This window comes from Macaca fascicularis, chromosome 5 (assembly GCF_037993035.2).
Source record: "Macaca fascicularis isolate 582-1 chromosome 5, T2T-MFA8v1.1".
Lineage (NCBI taxonomy): Eukaryota > Metazoa > Chordata > Mammalia > Primates > Cercopithecidae > Macaca > Macaca fascicularis.
In genome coordinates, this window is record NC_088379.1 from 188,063,474 (window position 1) to 188,076,606 (window position 13,133).

General features: G+C 42.2%; 1 protein-coding gene across 8 annotated transcripts in view; it reads left to right on the forward strand.

Annotated features, from left to right (window-relative positions):
• Window positions 1–13,133, forward strand: part of WWC2 (WW and C2 domain containing 2) — a 218,975-nt gene that overhangs the window by 184,415 nt on the left and 21,427 nt on the right. For all 8 annotated transcript variants that reach the window (XM_065545722.2, XM_005556375.5, XM_065545723.2 and 5 more), the window contains 2 exons: window positions 1,223–1,315; window positions 4,648–4,890. In XM_065545722.2, coding sequence (XP_065401794.1) covers window positions 1,223–1,315; window positions 4,648–4,890 — 336 coding nt within the window. The remainder of the gene's footprint in view (window positions 1–1,222; window positions 1,316–4,647; window positions 4,891–13,133) is intronic.

Sequence of the window (13,133 nt, forward strand, 5' to 3'; positions counted from 1 at the left end):
TTGTGTCCTTCAAACCATGTTAGTCTTGTTGAACTGAGAATTGTGAATTGCATTTTAGAGCAAAAATCCTCTTTTAATAATGCTTATAAACACTGATCACATCCATAGTTCTGTGAAGAAAATTATGAGATTTGTATCAATTTGCCAAATTCTGCTTCTAGAAGTATTTCTGATTTATCTAGTAAGACAGACATAATATTATAAACTGGGTTAGAAATCCTTTTTAAATTCTAAATTTATTCATTCAGTTCAACACGTTTTTATTAAGCACCTGCTTTTAAGCACTTTCCTAGATACTTGGGATTCATTTAGAAACAAGAGACTCAGAGCCCTGCCATTGTAGAGTTTACGTTCCTGTGAATCGAGCCAGACCACAAGCAGTAAATATGATGAACAAGCTGTGAAGTATCTTGGAAGGGGATCAATGCTATGGACAACAGTAGTGCAGGGGGTTGGGGGTAATACGCAGGATTCAGAGCAGGCTGCATTTCAGTAAAGATTTGAAGCAGAGGAGACAGTGGGCATGGGCTATCTGGGCTGAGAGCATTCTAGATAGCACAGAATGTCTCAACTCTGACCTTGAGCTCAGTGCTTTGTGCAGACCTTTCTTTAAAGAAACAAATACCATGTATTAGCTAAAAATACAAAGGATAATTTTATTTTAAAAAATATATAAGTAGCTTAAACATATGATTTTTGATAGCCACTACCAAAAGGCAGCTATTTAAATTATTTCCAGGCATGGTGGCTCATGACTGTAATCCCAACACTTTGGGAGCCTGAGGGGAGCGAATCACCTGAGGTCAGAAGTTCGAGACCAGCCTGGCCAACATGGTGAAACCCCATCCCTACTAAAAATACAAAAATTAGCTGGGCATGGTGGCATGCGCCTGTAATCCCAGTTACTAGGGAGGCTGAGGCAGGAGAATTGTGTGAACCTGGGTGGCAGAGGTTACAGTGAGCCGAGATCATGCCACTGCACTTCAGCCTGGGTGACAGAGTGAGACTCTGTCTCAAAAAAAAAATACATAAATAAATAATTTAAGAAAATGAAGTTATTTAACGAAACAGAACAGGAAAAACTTATTTGAGGGGATTGTCTTAAAAAAATAAACTCTTAACTATCGCTACCTGCTTTACTTGGTAAACGTCTCAATCCCAAACTTCTGCTTGCACTCTGTTTGATATGCAGTGATTTTTTTTTTAAATCTTTTGTTGCCAGTTAAATCGGAGTGACAGTGACAGTTCAACCCTGGCTAAAAAATCACTGTTCGTGAGAAACTCCACCGAACGCCGCAGTTTGAGGGTCAAAAGGGTATGTATTCCCTCAGTCACATCCCACTGTCCCTGGACCAGTCCAGAATTGTGACTTGTGCAGCACAAACTCCAGAACTACGAAATGAATGTCAGTGCTCCATGCACTTGGCCTACTGAATGCAGCCACTGGGATGCACAGAGACGCAGATGCCATGGCTGCTGTGGAGATGTGGGGTTGTGAGGGCATTTATTCATCATTGGTGTGGAACCTGTGATGGTTAAGACTGGAAATGCAGTTTCAGTATCTCTGGAAAAGGGGCCTGCTGAGCCTGCAGGGGTATCAGACAATGGTAGAACACATTTCTGATGACACTGCATACCATGTCCAGGTCTTGAGCGATTGTGGGAAGGGGTGTAAGACCTGGTACCTTTTCTGAAGGACACACACGCTGGTAAAGGAGGAACACACAGTTTTCGTTACTTGCTTAAACAGATATCTTTAGAAAGTTCACACTAATGTGGGTGGGCAGCTCAGGTGGCATTTTCCTGGAGGTCATGAGTCTCTGCATGAGCTTTAAGGATAAGTCTAAGAGAATAAGTGAATTAACAGGTTGGACTGTTGAGGTAGTTCAGAAATGCCTGTTTACTTGCCAACAGCTGAAATACTAAAGGAAAATATTTGTTTACTGTGATCATTTTGGCTTAAAATGTGTGGTTTGGTGAGTACAGACCACCACATGTGCTGAGCTCTGTCGATGGCGAAGAGCTCGCACCCTCAGGAGTCCATGGTCTAGAGGAGGACGCAGCACACACAGGACTGTCACAGCTGTGCCGGGTACGATAGGGAATGAGCCCATCTAATTGAGAGAGTCAGAAAGACTCAGTTGGCCAGGGGTGGGGGGTCTCGACACTTGAATAAAATTTCAAGAAGAAAATGGTAGCTTTGGGGCTGGGTGGGGGTGTGATGGATACTGGGTGCTGTGAGTAGGTGGCATAAAATGATACTGGAGCAGGGACACACAGGACATGAGGATTGTCAGGTTCTGCTAACAGCTTTGGCACTGTGGATAGGAGGATCAGGCATGAAGGCGGGGAGGATAAATCAGAAGCATTGTCATCACCAGGGCCACTCTGGTCTCATGCCGCCATGTGCAGAGTGAGAGATGCCTGGCCAGGCAGCAGTGGGTGCCCCTGGTTTAACTTCCTGGTTACTTGAAAGGTGTAAAAGCATATTTCATTTTTCTAGAGGCAGATGAGATGTGCTGGCATTTATTCAGCAGTCATGATTTTCAGGAAATTCTGAGATGTCGATTTTTCAGATTACCAAACTTTATGCTTTAAAAGCACCCAAATTTTTATCATCTTGTGTGAAAAGTCTTCTCAACTCCTTTCTAAGTCACTTGCCTTCTTAAGCAGCACATACTCTCAGGGATAGTTTCACTCTTCAGATAAATATTAACCAAAAGTGTTTATGAATCAAGGAGCTGAGAAACGGTTGGGTTACTGATAAACTTAGTGATCAGGACTACTTGACACAGACAAAGGTTAATCCTGAAGCGTGTGTAGAAGATGGTTTTAAATGGTTTTTAAAAGTAGACAGATATGGTTTGATAGGAACAAGTGAGGAATGGTATTCTGCTTTAAGAATTACAGCATGAGCAAGGTATAGAGGTGTATGAGGACAAAAGTATCTGCAAAGATGAGTAAAAGATTCGCCTGAATAGAAGAGCAAAGCGCCAAGTGTGTGAGTGATGAGGTTAGAGGGGTACCCACCGGCAGTGGTGTGCTGCACCCTCCTCATGCTGGCTCACGAGAGTCAGTTGTGCTCTTCTCTTGCCAGTTAAATCGGAGTGACAGTGGCACATTACAGTCATAGCTTGAAAATGGTGATGGTAGGAGTATTTGCCACATAGAAACTGGCAAACCCTGCAAATCAGTGCTTTCTTCTCTCCTAGAGAGAGCCAGTTATTAAACATTTACCAGCAGACTCTTGTATATGGAGTCCTTAGGCTCTGTGTGCATGACAGCTAGGAAAGATTTCTGATTCTGAACAGTGAGTAATACAGTCAAAGATGATGTGTGTCTAGATGATTCTTACTGAGTAATGCATTTGTAGAGAGGAGAGGGTAGAGGTTGAATAAAGGGAACCTAAAAATAAGAATGTTACACAAGACCATGCAATATGTACTGGATGTGGAGGAAGAACAGGAGGACACAGTAAGAGTGATTCTGACTTGGGCTAAGGCTCTGAAATCAGAATAGGGACAGACAGGCCCCTCCCTTCTGCCTGGCATGAGCACTACCATTATTCCAGATCTTCAAACTAAAGTACTTGTCAAATTTGAGTCCCTCCTCACTCATATCAAATAGTAACAGTTCTTACTAGCAATCACTTATTTTGCATTCTGTCTGCCAGTAATCTAGGCAAGAAATACCTCCTTGTTCCCCTCTGCTGGTACAGTCTCACCTCTCACCCAGCCTTGTTTAAAATCTCTTCCTCAAGTGAATGGGCCCTGACCCTGAGTGATCCATCCTCTTCCCTGACTCCCTGTGCACTCCTGCGCTCACTCACAGCTTCCTCTCGCTTAAGGTCTCATGTCATTCTGCAGTCGAAGTCTTCAAGGGCAGAGATTGTGTCTTCTCTTCCTAGTACTTTGCCTGCACAGCCCCAGCAGACGTTTATTCATATATGTTCAATAATTATTGCTTGATGAATGGGTTAAGATTGCCCCTGGGAAGAGCCATGGTGATTCAGTGGTGAAAGTAAGTAGCACACAATGGGAAATCAAGGAAGGCAACTCAATTTAAGCATTCTGATTAGGGAGTCAAAACCTAGCAACATTGTCCAGCTATATTCAGGCCGACTGTCATGGATATGATAAGAGTTATATGTCCTGAAATGGAGGAAACAGAAGTGTCTTGCAATGTATTTATTTATTACACGAGGCAGGCTTCATGTAATCAATTGGTCAGGCTAAGTAAGCCAGGCTGTACTATGGTAACAACTTTAAAAATCTCTGCGGTATAAAACAATAAAGGTTTATTTCTTGCCCAGCTACTGGTTCACTGCAGGTTGGCAGGAGGCCCTGCCCCGTGTTGCTCTCACCCAGGGCCCATGCTGATGGAGCCTCCCTCTGTGGTTCTTTGCTCTCCCTCCAGCAGGGGACAGAAATGCGCACCTCTCACACTGGCCTTGACAGGCTTCTGCCGGAAGTAAGGCACGTCTCTGCAACTCACCTGCCATGGGCCAGAGCAAGTTGCTCCTGCCCCTTAGGCCCTGGCTTCTAGGGCGCAAGGAAGCACCATCCATCATGCACCAGGAAGGAGGGAAAGCGGGTAACCACTGCCTGTATAACCAGGGTGTTCATCATTCTGTTTCTAACTATCCAGACGGTTTGCCAGTCAGTCCTTAGAAGAACAGCACAAGAATGCCCAGTACGGACATCTCTAGACTTAGAACTGGACCTTCAGGCATCTCTGACCCGGCAGAGCCGCCTCAATGATGAGCTGCAGGCACTGAGGGACTTGCGTCAGAAGCTGGAGGAACTGAAAGCTCAGGGAGAGACTGACCTTCCACCAGGCGTGCTGGAGGACGAGAGGTTCCAGAAGCTTCTGAAGCAAGCGGAGAAGCAGGTACACAGCTCAGGGTCTGTCATCTCGGAGGGGCTTACATCTTTTTTAAAGCATGCCACATAGAAGGTACCCAACTTACGCTTCTTTTTTGCGCGTAAGTCTTTGGATGTTTTACTACAGCTTGGAACACATTTGGAACACATTTTTCCCACTGCTATAGGCCCTTTTCTTTTTTTTCCCAAACTGAAAATGTTGAAGGAACAAGGAAGCTGGGAAAGTGGGTGTGACAGCAGGGGATGGGTGTGGCCAGTAAGAGTGAGGGCGTGGCCAAGGGGGAAGTGGGAAGTAGTCATAATTTCTCCTCCAGATTTTTCTCAATCTCAACGTAAGACTTGGCAAATAAATACAGTATAACTTTTGGCATAAGTGAGACATTTTGTTTGGATTTTCTATGGATGTCTTTTTAAGGTTCATTAACCACATCAGTTGTGAAATACATTGCTAATTTTAATGCTACTAAATTTTCACTTTCATTCTTATCTTAAAGAAAAATTACACTTTGTTTATTGACATTCTCCCTTACTTTTCACCCTACAAATAGCTATACCAAAAAAAGATGAAATCACTTATTACAAAATAGAGTATTTTTGGCCGGGTGCAGTGGCTCACGCCTGTAATCCCAGCACTTTGGGAGGCTGAGGCGGGTGGATCATGAGGTTAGTTCAAGACCATCCTGGCCACGATGCTGAAACCTAGTCTCTACTAAAAATACAAAAAAATTAGCTGGGCGTGGGCACACACCTGTAATCCCAGCTATTCAGGAGGCTGAGACAGAGAATTTCTTAAACCTGGGAGGCAGAGGGTGCAGTGAGCTGAGATCACACCACTGCACTTCAGCCTGGGCGACAGAGTGAGACTCCGTCTCAAAAAAACAACAAAAAAAACACAAGAGTGTTTTTAAAGAAACTATTTCCATTATTTTGACACCTAAATATAACTTAAATTTTCAAGAATCTGCATACATATGAAATTGATTGACTTTCTCGAGAGTAGAATTTATATTTTGGTTTAAAAGTGTGTATTCATATCCATATGTAGTAGCAAATAGAATTTTCCATATAACTGAAATACTAGTATTACAAATGTCAAAACGTTTTCTTTCAGTCCCTTTGGATGGGAATATAAAATAGATTAGACACTTCCTGAAACTAACAGAAAATGTTATCTATGATATAAACTGCTATTTTTGACCCAGAGTTGTTATTTGATCATGTCGTGTATAGTACTATCAGGAAAGTTTGAATCGTTCAGCTGACTGGAGCTACTGATCCTAGATGGAACTCAGAAACTAAATGAATGAATTTCAAGAATCAAACTGACACCAGTAATCTTTAAAGAAACTTTAAGCAACAAAACGTATTTCATATCTGTATCTTATCCCACCTGATAGAAGGAAACCTTCACATTCAGTAGGACTTCAGTGTTTGCTTAATGTGAAGTTCAATGGTAGGCCTTACATTTGCCACAGCAGTGGATACCGGATAATTAGACACTGCCCTGGTTTCATAAAGGAGATGAGCCAGACACTCCAGGTCCATGAGAGCAGTGCTTCCTGGAGAGGTCATGAGAGGTTTCATGGAGGAGGTGGCACTTGAACTGGCTTTTAAAGTGGGAAGTGGAGCTTCATAGGGGTGAGAGGCCCAGGACTGTCCATTAATAAAGGTCCAGATGGGCTCCAGACAGTGGAGGGCTGTGGGCAGGAGCCTGCAGGAGAGTAGAGTCACAGCATGTGGAAGGTAGTCTTATGAAATAGAAGATTGAATTTTAAGCAGAAATGACCTGCACTTATGTTTGTAACCTCAGTAACCATCATTTTTACTCTCGAGTTTTTAACTCAACATTAGCAGTAATTTCAAACTCTTGGTTGACTTTGACCCACTTTAATGTCATGGAGAAGCATCACAGTCTTTGACTCTTTTGAGTCAGAGCCTTCGAAAGCTGAATTGGAGTTTGACAACTATAGATGCAAACAGAACTTTGTGTCTTTGGTTGGTTGGTCGTTTCTAGTGTGTCATGATATGAAATTCTCAATCTCCAGGTATCAATAATTACTAAAACTATGGGACTTAAGTTTTTTACTTAATATCATCATGCACAGGTTCATCCATAAATTGCTTGTTACCGTATTTCATTTTTCTTGACTTATCTAATCTCCATTACATAGAGAGAAGCTCAGTAGAGCAAAAAACAGAAGGAAAAACAGACAAAGCTCTGGCAAAATTAATGAAGAGAATATACAAATAAAGAATATTATAAAAGTAATGAGGGACAGAACTACAGGTAATTGTGAGATTTAAAAAATAATTACAGCTGAAGTGGGAGAATCACTTGACCCCAGGAGTTGGAGACCAGCCTGGGCAATATAGGGAGACCTTGCCTCTACAAAAAAAGTTAAAAAAAAAAATTCACTAGGCATGGTAGCATGCACCAATTACTTGGTCCCAATTACTTGGAAGGCTGAGGTGGGAGGATCACTTTAGCCCAGGAGGTAGAGGCTGCAGTGAGTTGTGATTGCACCACTGCATTCCAGCCTAGATGACAGGGTGATACCCTATCAATCAGTTATGAAAAATGAAAAAATAAATGCATACACACACACACACACACACACACACACACACACACACACACGTACTCCCGGTGCTTTGGGAGACCAGAGTGGGAGGACAGCTTGAGGCCAAGAGTTTGAAACCAGCCTGAGTGACATAACAAGATCCCATGGGGGAAAAAAAAGTTAAGTTAGCTGAGCATGGTGGCACATACCTATATAGTCTTGGCTATTCTGGTGACTGAGGCAAGAGGATCACCAGAGGTTTGAGGTTGAAGTGAGCTGTGATCACCCCACTGAACTTTAGCCTGAGTGACAGGAAAAAATAATTGAATATTATCAAAAGTATATGCCTACAATTTGGACATACGTCTAGGAAAATATACTAGAATGGATGTTTGGAAAGAATAAAAAGGATGGAAAATCCTATAGCTCTTTTAAAAAAGTAGAAGTAGTGATTAAAAATCTATCCACAAAGAAAATATAAGTTCTGGATGCTTTATAAGCAAATTCCACCACACTTTCAAAGAAGAAATTATCTCAATTTTATACAAACTCTATCAGGCACTAGAAAAAGAGGGAACACTTCCACAACTAATTTTATGTAATCAACATCCCTAAAGCCAACACTAGACAAAGATACTATCAAAAGGAAAATCACAGGCCAGGCCAGTTTCATTTATGAATGTAGATGTCAGAATCCTGACTAAAAAATGTTAGTAAATAGAATCTAACACTGTATTAAAAAGATAATACATGTTGACCATGTTGAATTGTACAAAAGTTTTCTTTGGTTTGGTTTGGTTTGGTTTTTTGAGACGGTGTTTTGCTCTGTTACCGAGGCTGGAGTGCAGTGGCATGGTCTTGGCTCACTGCAACCTCTGCCTCCCGGGTTCAAGCGATTCTCCTGCCTCAGCTTCCCAAGTAGCTGGGGCTACAGGTGCGCACCACCACACTAAGCTAATTTTTGTAGTTTTAATAGAGACAGGATTTTGCCATGTTGGCCAGGCCGGTCTCAAACTCCTGACCTCAGGTGATCCACCCGTGTCAGCTTCCCGAAGTGCTGGGATTACAGGCATAAGTCACTGCGCCTGGCAGGTTTTTTAATATTGGAAAACAATGAATTAAAAAAATACATGTTGACCCTGTCGAAATGTCTAAGAATATTTTTAATGCTAGGAAATTTATTTATATAATTCATTACTTTAACAGATTAAGGAGAAAAATCATTTGGCCAACTCAGTAGATTCAGAAAAATATTAAGAAAAGTCAGTGTTCCTTCATGTTTAAAAATCCCGGTAAGTTAGAGACAGGAACTTCCTCAACTTGATAAAGAATAACTTAAAGTAAATATGATCATAAATAGATAAACATTAGAATCATTTTCTTTAAAATCAAACACAAGGCATTCACTATCCTTCTGTTCAACATTGTGTTAGGAGTTCCTAAACAGTGCCATAAGGCAAGAAAAAAAGTAGAAGTGAAAAGATTGGAAAGAAATAAAGCTGCCATTATTTACAGGTGACATTGCATACATTAAAAATTTGTAAGTTATTACAAATAGTAGGAGTTTAGCAAGATGGGTGAGTAGAATGATATCCAAAAGTCTGTTGCATTTCTTTACACCAACCAGAAACACCTAGAACATTTAATTAAGATAATTACAACAGTATCAAAGAATATCAAATATCAATAAATTTAACAAAAATAAACAGTACAGTATAAAGAAAATTACAAAACCTACTGAGAATTAATGTAAAAGCAAATTCATGGAGAATTTATTACATCCATGTAGAGCAGGGGTCAGTAAGCTTTTCCTATATTACATATTATATCAAATTATACTACAATATAATGTAACTGTATTATAACTAAATATTAACAATGTTAAATATTCTGGGTTCTCTGGGCCATATGGTCCCTGTTGCCGCTATTCAGCTCTGCCATAGATAAAATGTAATTAAATGATGTATTTGCGTTCCAATAAAACTTTATTTACAAAAAGAGGCGGCAGGCCGTAGTGTGCCAATTGCTGATACAGAGGAAGAATTAACACTGTGGAGACGGCCAGTTCTTCCTAAAATGTGCCACAGAGTCAATGTAATGCCAAGCAGAATACGCACATGGTTCTTCATGGATACTGATGCAGTTAATGAAAACGTAAAGGTCAAAGAATAGCCAAGGTATTTTGGAAAAGAATAACAAGGAGAGGGACTTGCCCTACGAATTTATTAAACTGCTAAAATAGCAGGAATTTGTGGAGGAATTAAGAGATTGGTCATGGCATGAATACAGAGCTCAGAAGCAGACACGTCTGTATGGAGCGTTGCTGTGTGATGAGGATGGTATCTGTGTGGAGCACTGATGTGTGATACATAAGTAATAGGGGAACCGTGCAGTTTCTAGAGTGTTCTCTGGAAAGACAGTGTGGCAGTAGTGTAACTGACCATGGCTAGAGCCAGAGGCTCCTTCCCAGTCCCCAGCGCCAGACATTTTCTCATGAGATAAAGTGAGAGAGACTCTGGCAGATCCAAAGAGTAAGCTAATACTGATTGAAAAAGAAGATTAAGACCTTCTTAAAGTAAAAGTATCATAAATATATTTTCCTGAGTGGTTTTTTTTTTTTTTTTAATTGTGTTTCATTGTAGAATTCTGCTAAGATTCTTACTGTTGTTGAGGGATGATTCAAGGTTTGGGGACTGATAGGGTGACCTTTGTTTTCCTTCTACACTAAAGAAATCTTTGCATTTGCTCTAAGTAAAGTAGATATAAAGTAGAAGGAGTCTGGAACCCAACAACCCAAGGAAATCATCAGGGCAGACACGTTGCTCAGAGTCTCTGAAAATTGGCAGTCAAGTCAGAGTTGATATTTGAGGCACACATGTTCATTTTAATGATTTGTCCCTGAATGAGCCAGTCAAAAATGTGTGTTTGTTTCCAACTGGAAAAAAAATTAAGAAGGAGTTCCTTGGGAAACTTGAGCAGACATATTTTCTGTAAAAGCACAAACACACCTCCTAATGCATATCCTTCCTCTCCAACTCCTATGCTGCCTTCGACCTAGAGTATCAACTCCCCAGGGAAGCAGTGAGGCTACTTTTGCTTCTTTGGTATTACAGTGCCTTAGTAGATGTTCCATCCAACCTTGGCAGAAGTCTCCTTTGCCTCATTCAAGCTGCTCATCTTGTTGACCAGCCGTGATTTTAGCCCTCTTTGAGTTTTGCTTGCCTCCTGCTCACCACTAGCATAGAGGATTTCACCCTGGGGCTTAGTGGTGAATAGAACAATACAGCCTGAAAACGTGATGAGAATCTGACTGGTGCACACTGTTTGTGGCCTTAGCGTAGCTTGGCCATGTGAGGGCCTCTGCCTTGTCCTCAGAGAGCCCTTGGTCCAGTTGTGCCTTGGTGACGCTGGGACCAAGTTTCAGGAATATCAGGGTCTATGGATATTATCAGATCAAATCAGTATCTCTTAGAGACCTTATATACAACACAGTTTTGAAATCAACCCTCAACGCTTTTGACAGACTGTTCTGAAACAGTTTTCTGCTGTTTTTGTTCCCACCATCTCATACGATGTTCACAGCCGTGATCTAGGAAAAGAATGACAGTGTGAGGGGAAAAGTGCCCAATTCATTCTTCCTGGGGTGCCGAGATCCCTGACACCCCTTGTCTGTTTGTTTTCGTCCCTATCATACCGACCTATCATTCTGTTCTCAGTGACAGAAATAATGATAGGAATGTGAGGCATGCTTCTCAGACACATTATAAAGTTGAACTAAATTACCTTGTAAATGACCTCTTTGGGAGCTGTCATCTCTCTCATTCAGTGCAACCATGTGTGTGACACGGGTGGTATTTTTCACTTTCATCTCCTAATTGTCAGCATTTAATTATTCCTATTGCAGGGCATCGCCTAAAAATGATGCTGGCTAACATACCTGACGGGTGCCGTCCCTTCCTGTGCCTGCCTCAGAGCCAGTGTCTTCGTAAAGGTGCTGCCATCGCTGTGTGAGGGTTTTGATTCTTTAATATGTCAACACAACCCAACATACTTGAGTACAAAGCCGGGTGGAGTTGGCCTTGCCAGTAGAGGTAACATTAATGCCACATTGGATGTATTTTGCTCACAAAACAGGCCTTCTGTTACCCACGTGGCAGTACTCTCTTAGATGGTGTGAAAACTGGTCGCTGGGCTCAGAACAACCCAGGATTAATCTGAAGATCATGGGACTGTTCAATTTGGATCAAGAGTGCAAACATTTGAGAGAGCCAGGATCTCCTTTGTTTTGCCCAGTGAAGGATACAAGCAGGCCTTGTTCCAGTGGGAAACTGTCTGAAAAAGAATGACACTTTAGAACTCTCCTTTGTAAAATAGTGCTTTATTTTATATTAGTTTACAGTTGTTTAATCACTAAATGATACCTGTGCATAATTCTGGCCTCATAATACGTTTCTGATGATGATTAAAATCATCTTCACATAGGTTGCATCGATGATTTTGCTTAGAAATTATTCTTAAGGCCGGGCGTGGAGGCTCACGCCTGTAATCCCAGCCATTTGGGAGGCCGAGGCAGGTGAATCAGGAGATCGAGACCATCCTAGCTAACACGGTGAAACCCCCTCTCTACTAAAAACACAAAAAAATTAGCCGAGCATGGTGGCGGGCGCCTGTAGTCCCAGCTACTCGGGAAGCTGAGGCAGGAGAATGGCATGAACCCAGGAGGCGGAGCTTGCAGCGAGCCGAGATTGCGCCACTGCACTCCAGCCTCGGTGACAGAGCAAGACTCTGTCTCAAAAAAAAAAAAAAAAAAAAAAAAAGGAATTATTTCTTAATAGAAGAGTCTTTTTGAGACAGGTCCTCTCTCTGTTACCCAGGCTGGAGTGCAGTAGTGTGACCACAGCCCACTACAGCCTCGACCTCCCAGGTTCAAGCAGTCCTTCCACCTCAGTGGTTGGGACTACAGGCACACATCACCACACTCAGCTAATTTTTTTTGTTTTTTGTTTTTTTTGTAGAAACCAGGTTTCACTGTATTGCCCAGGCTGGTCTCGAACTCCTGGGCTCAAGCAAGCCTCCCTCCTTGGCCTCCCAAAGTGCTGGGATTGCAGGTGTGAGCCACCATAGCTAGCCTAGAGGACTTCTGATCTTTATTATCTGATGAACCAGCACTTAGTTGGTTTTAAAATTAGTTTGCATACCAGGATAAATGAGGGAAAAGAAGATCCCAAGGATCTTTCTCTTATGATCATGGTAGAGCCTGAGATAAACACTTTTTTTTTTGACTTGGAGGTTCACTCTTGTCATCCGGGGTGAAGTGCAGTGGCACAATCTCAGCTCACTGCAACCTCCACCTCCCGGGTTCAAGCAATTTTTCCACGTCAGCCTCCCAAGTAGCTGGGACTACAGGTGCGCACCACCACTCCCAGCTAATTTTGTATTTTTAGAAGAGATGGAGTTTCACTATGTTGGCCAGGCTGGTCTTGAACTCCTCACCTCAGGTGATCTGCCTACCTTGGCCTCCCAAAGTGCTGGGATTATAGGTGTGAGCCATCGCGCCCGGCCTGGGATAAACACTTCTGTTCTACTGCTTCACCAAGAGGGTGCAGCCCGGGGAGCTGAAGAGAGACAACGGAGGAGATGGCCGCTAGTGTGCTGCCTGCTTGCTCCCTTGGGACCAGCACCCACAGGC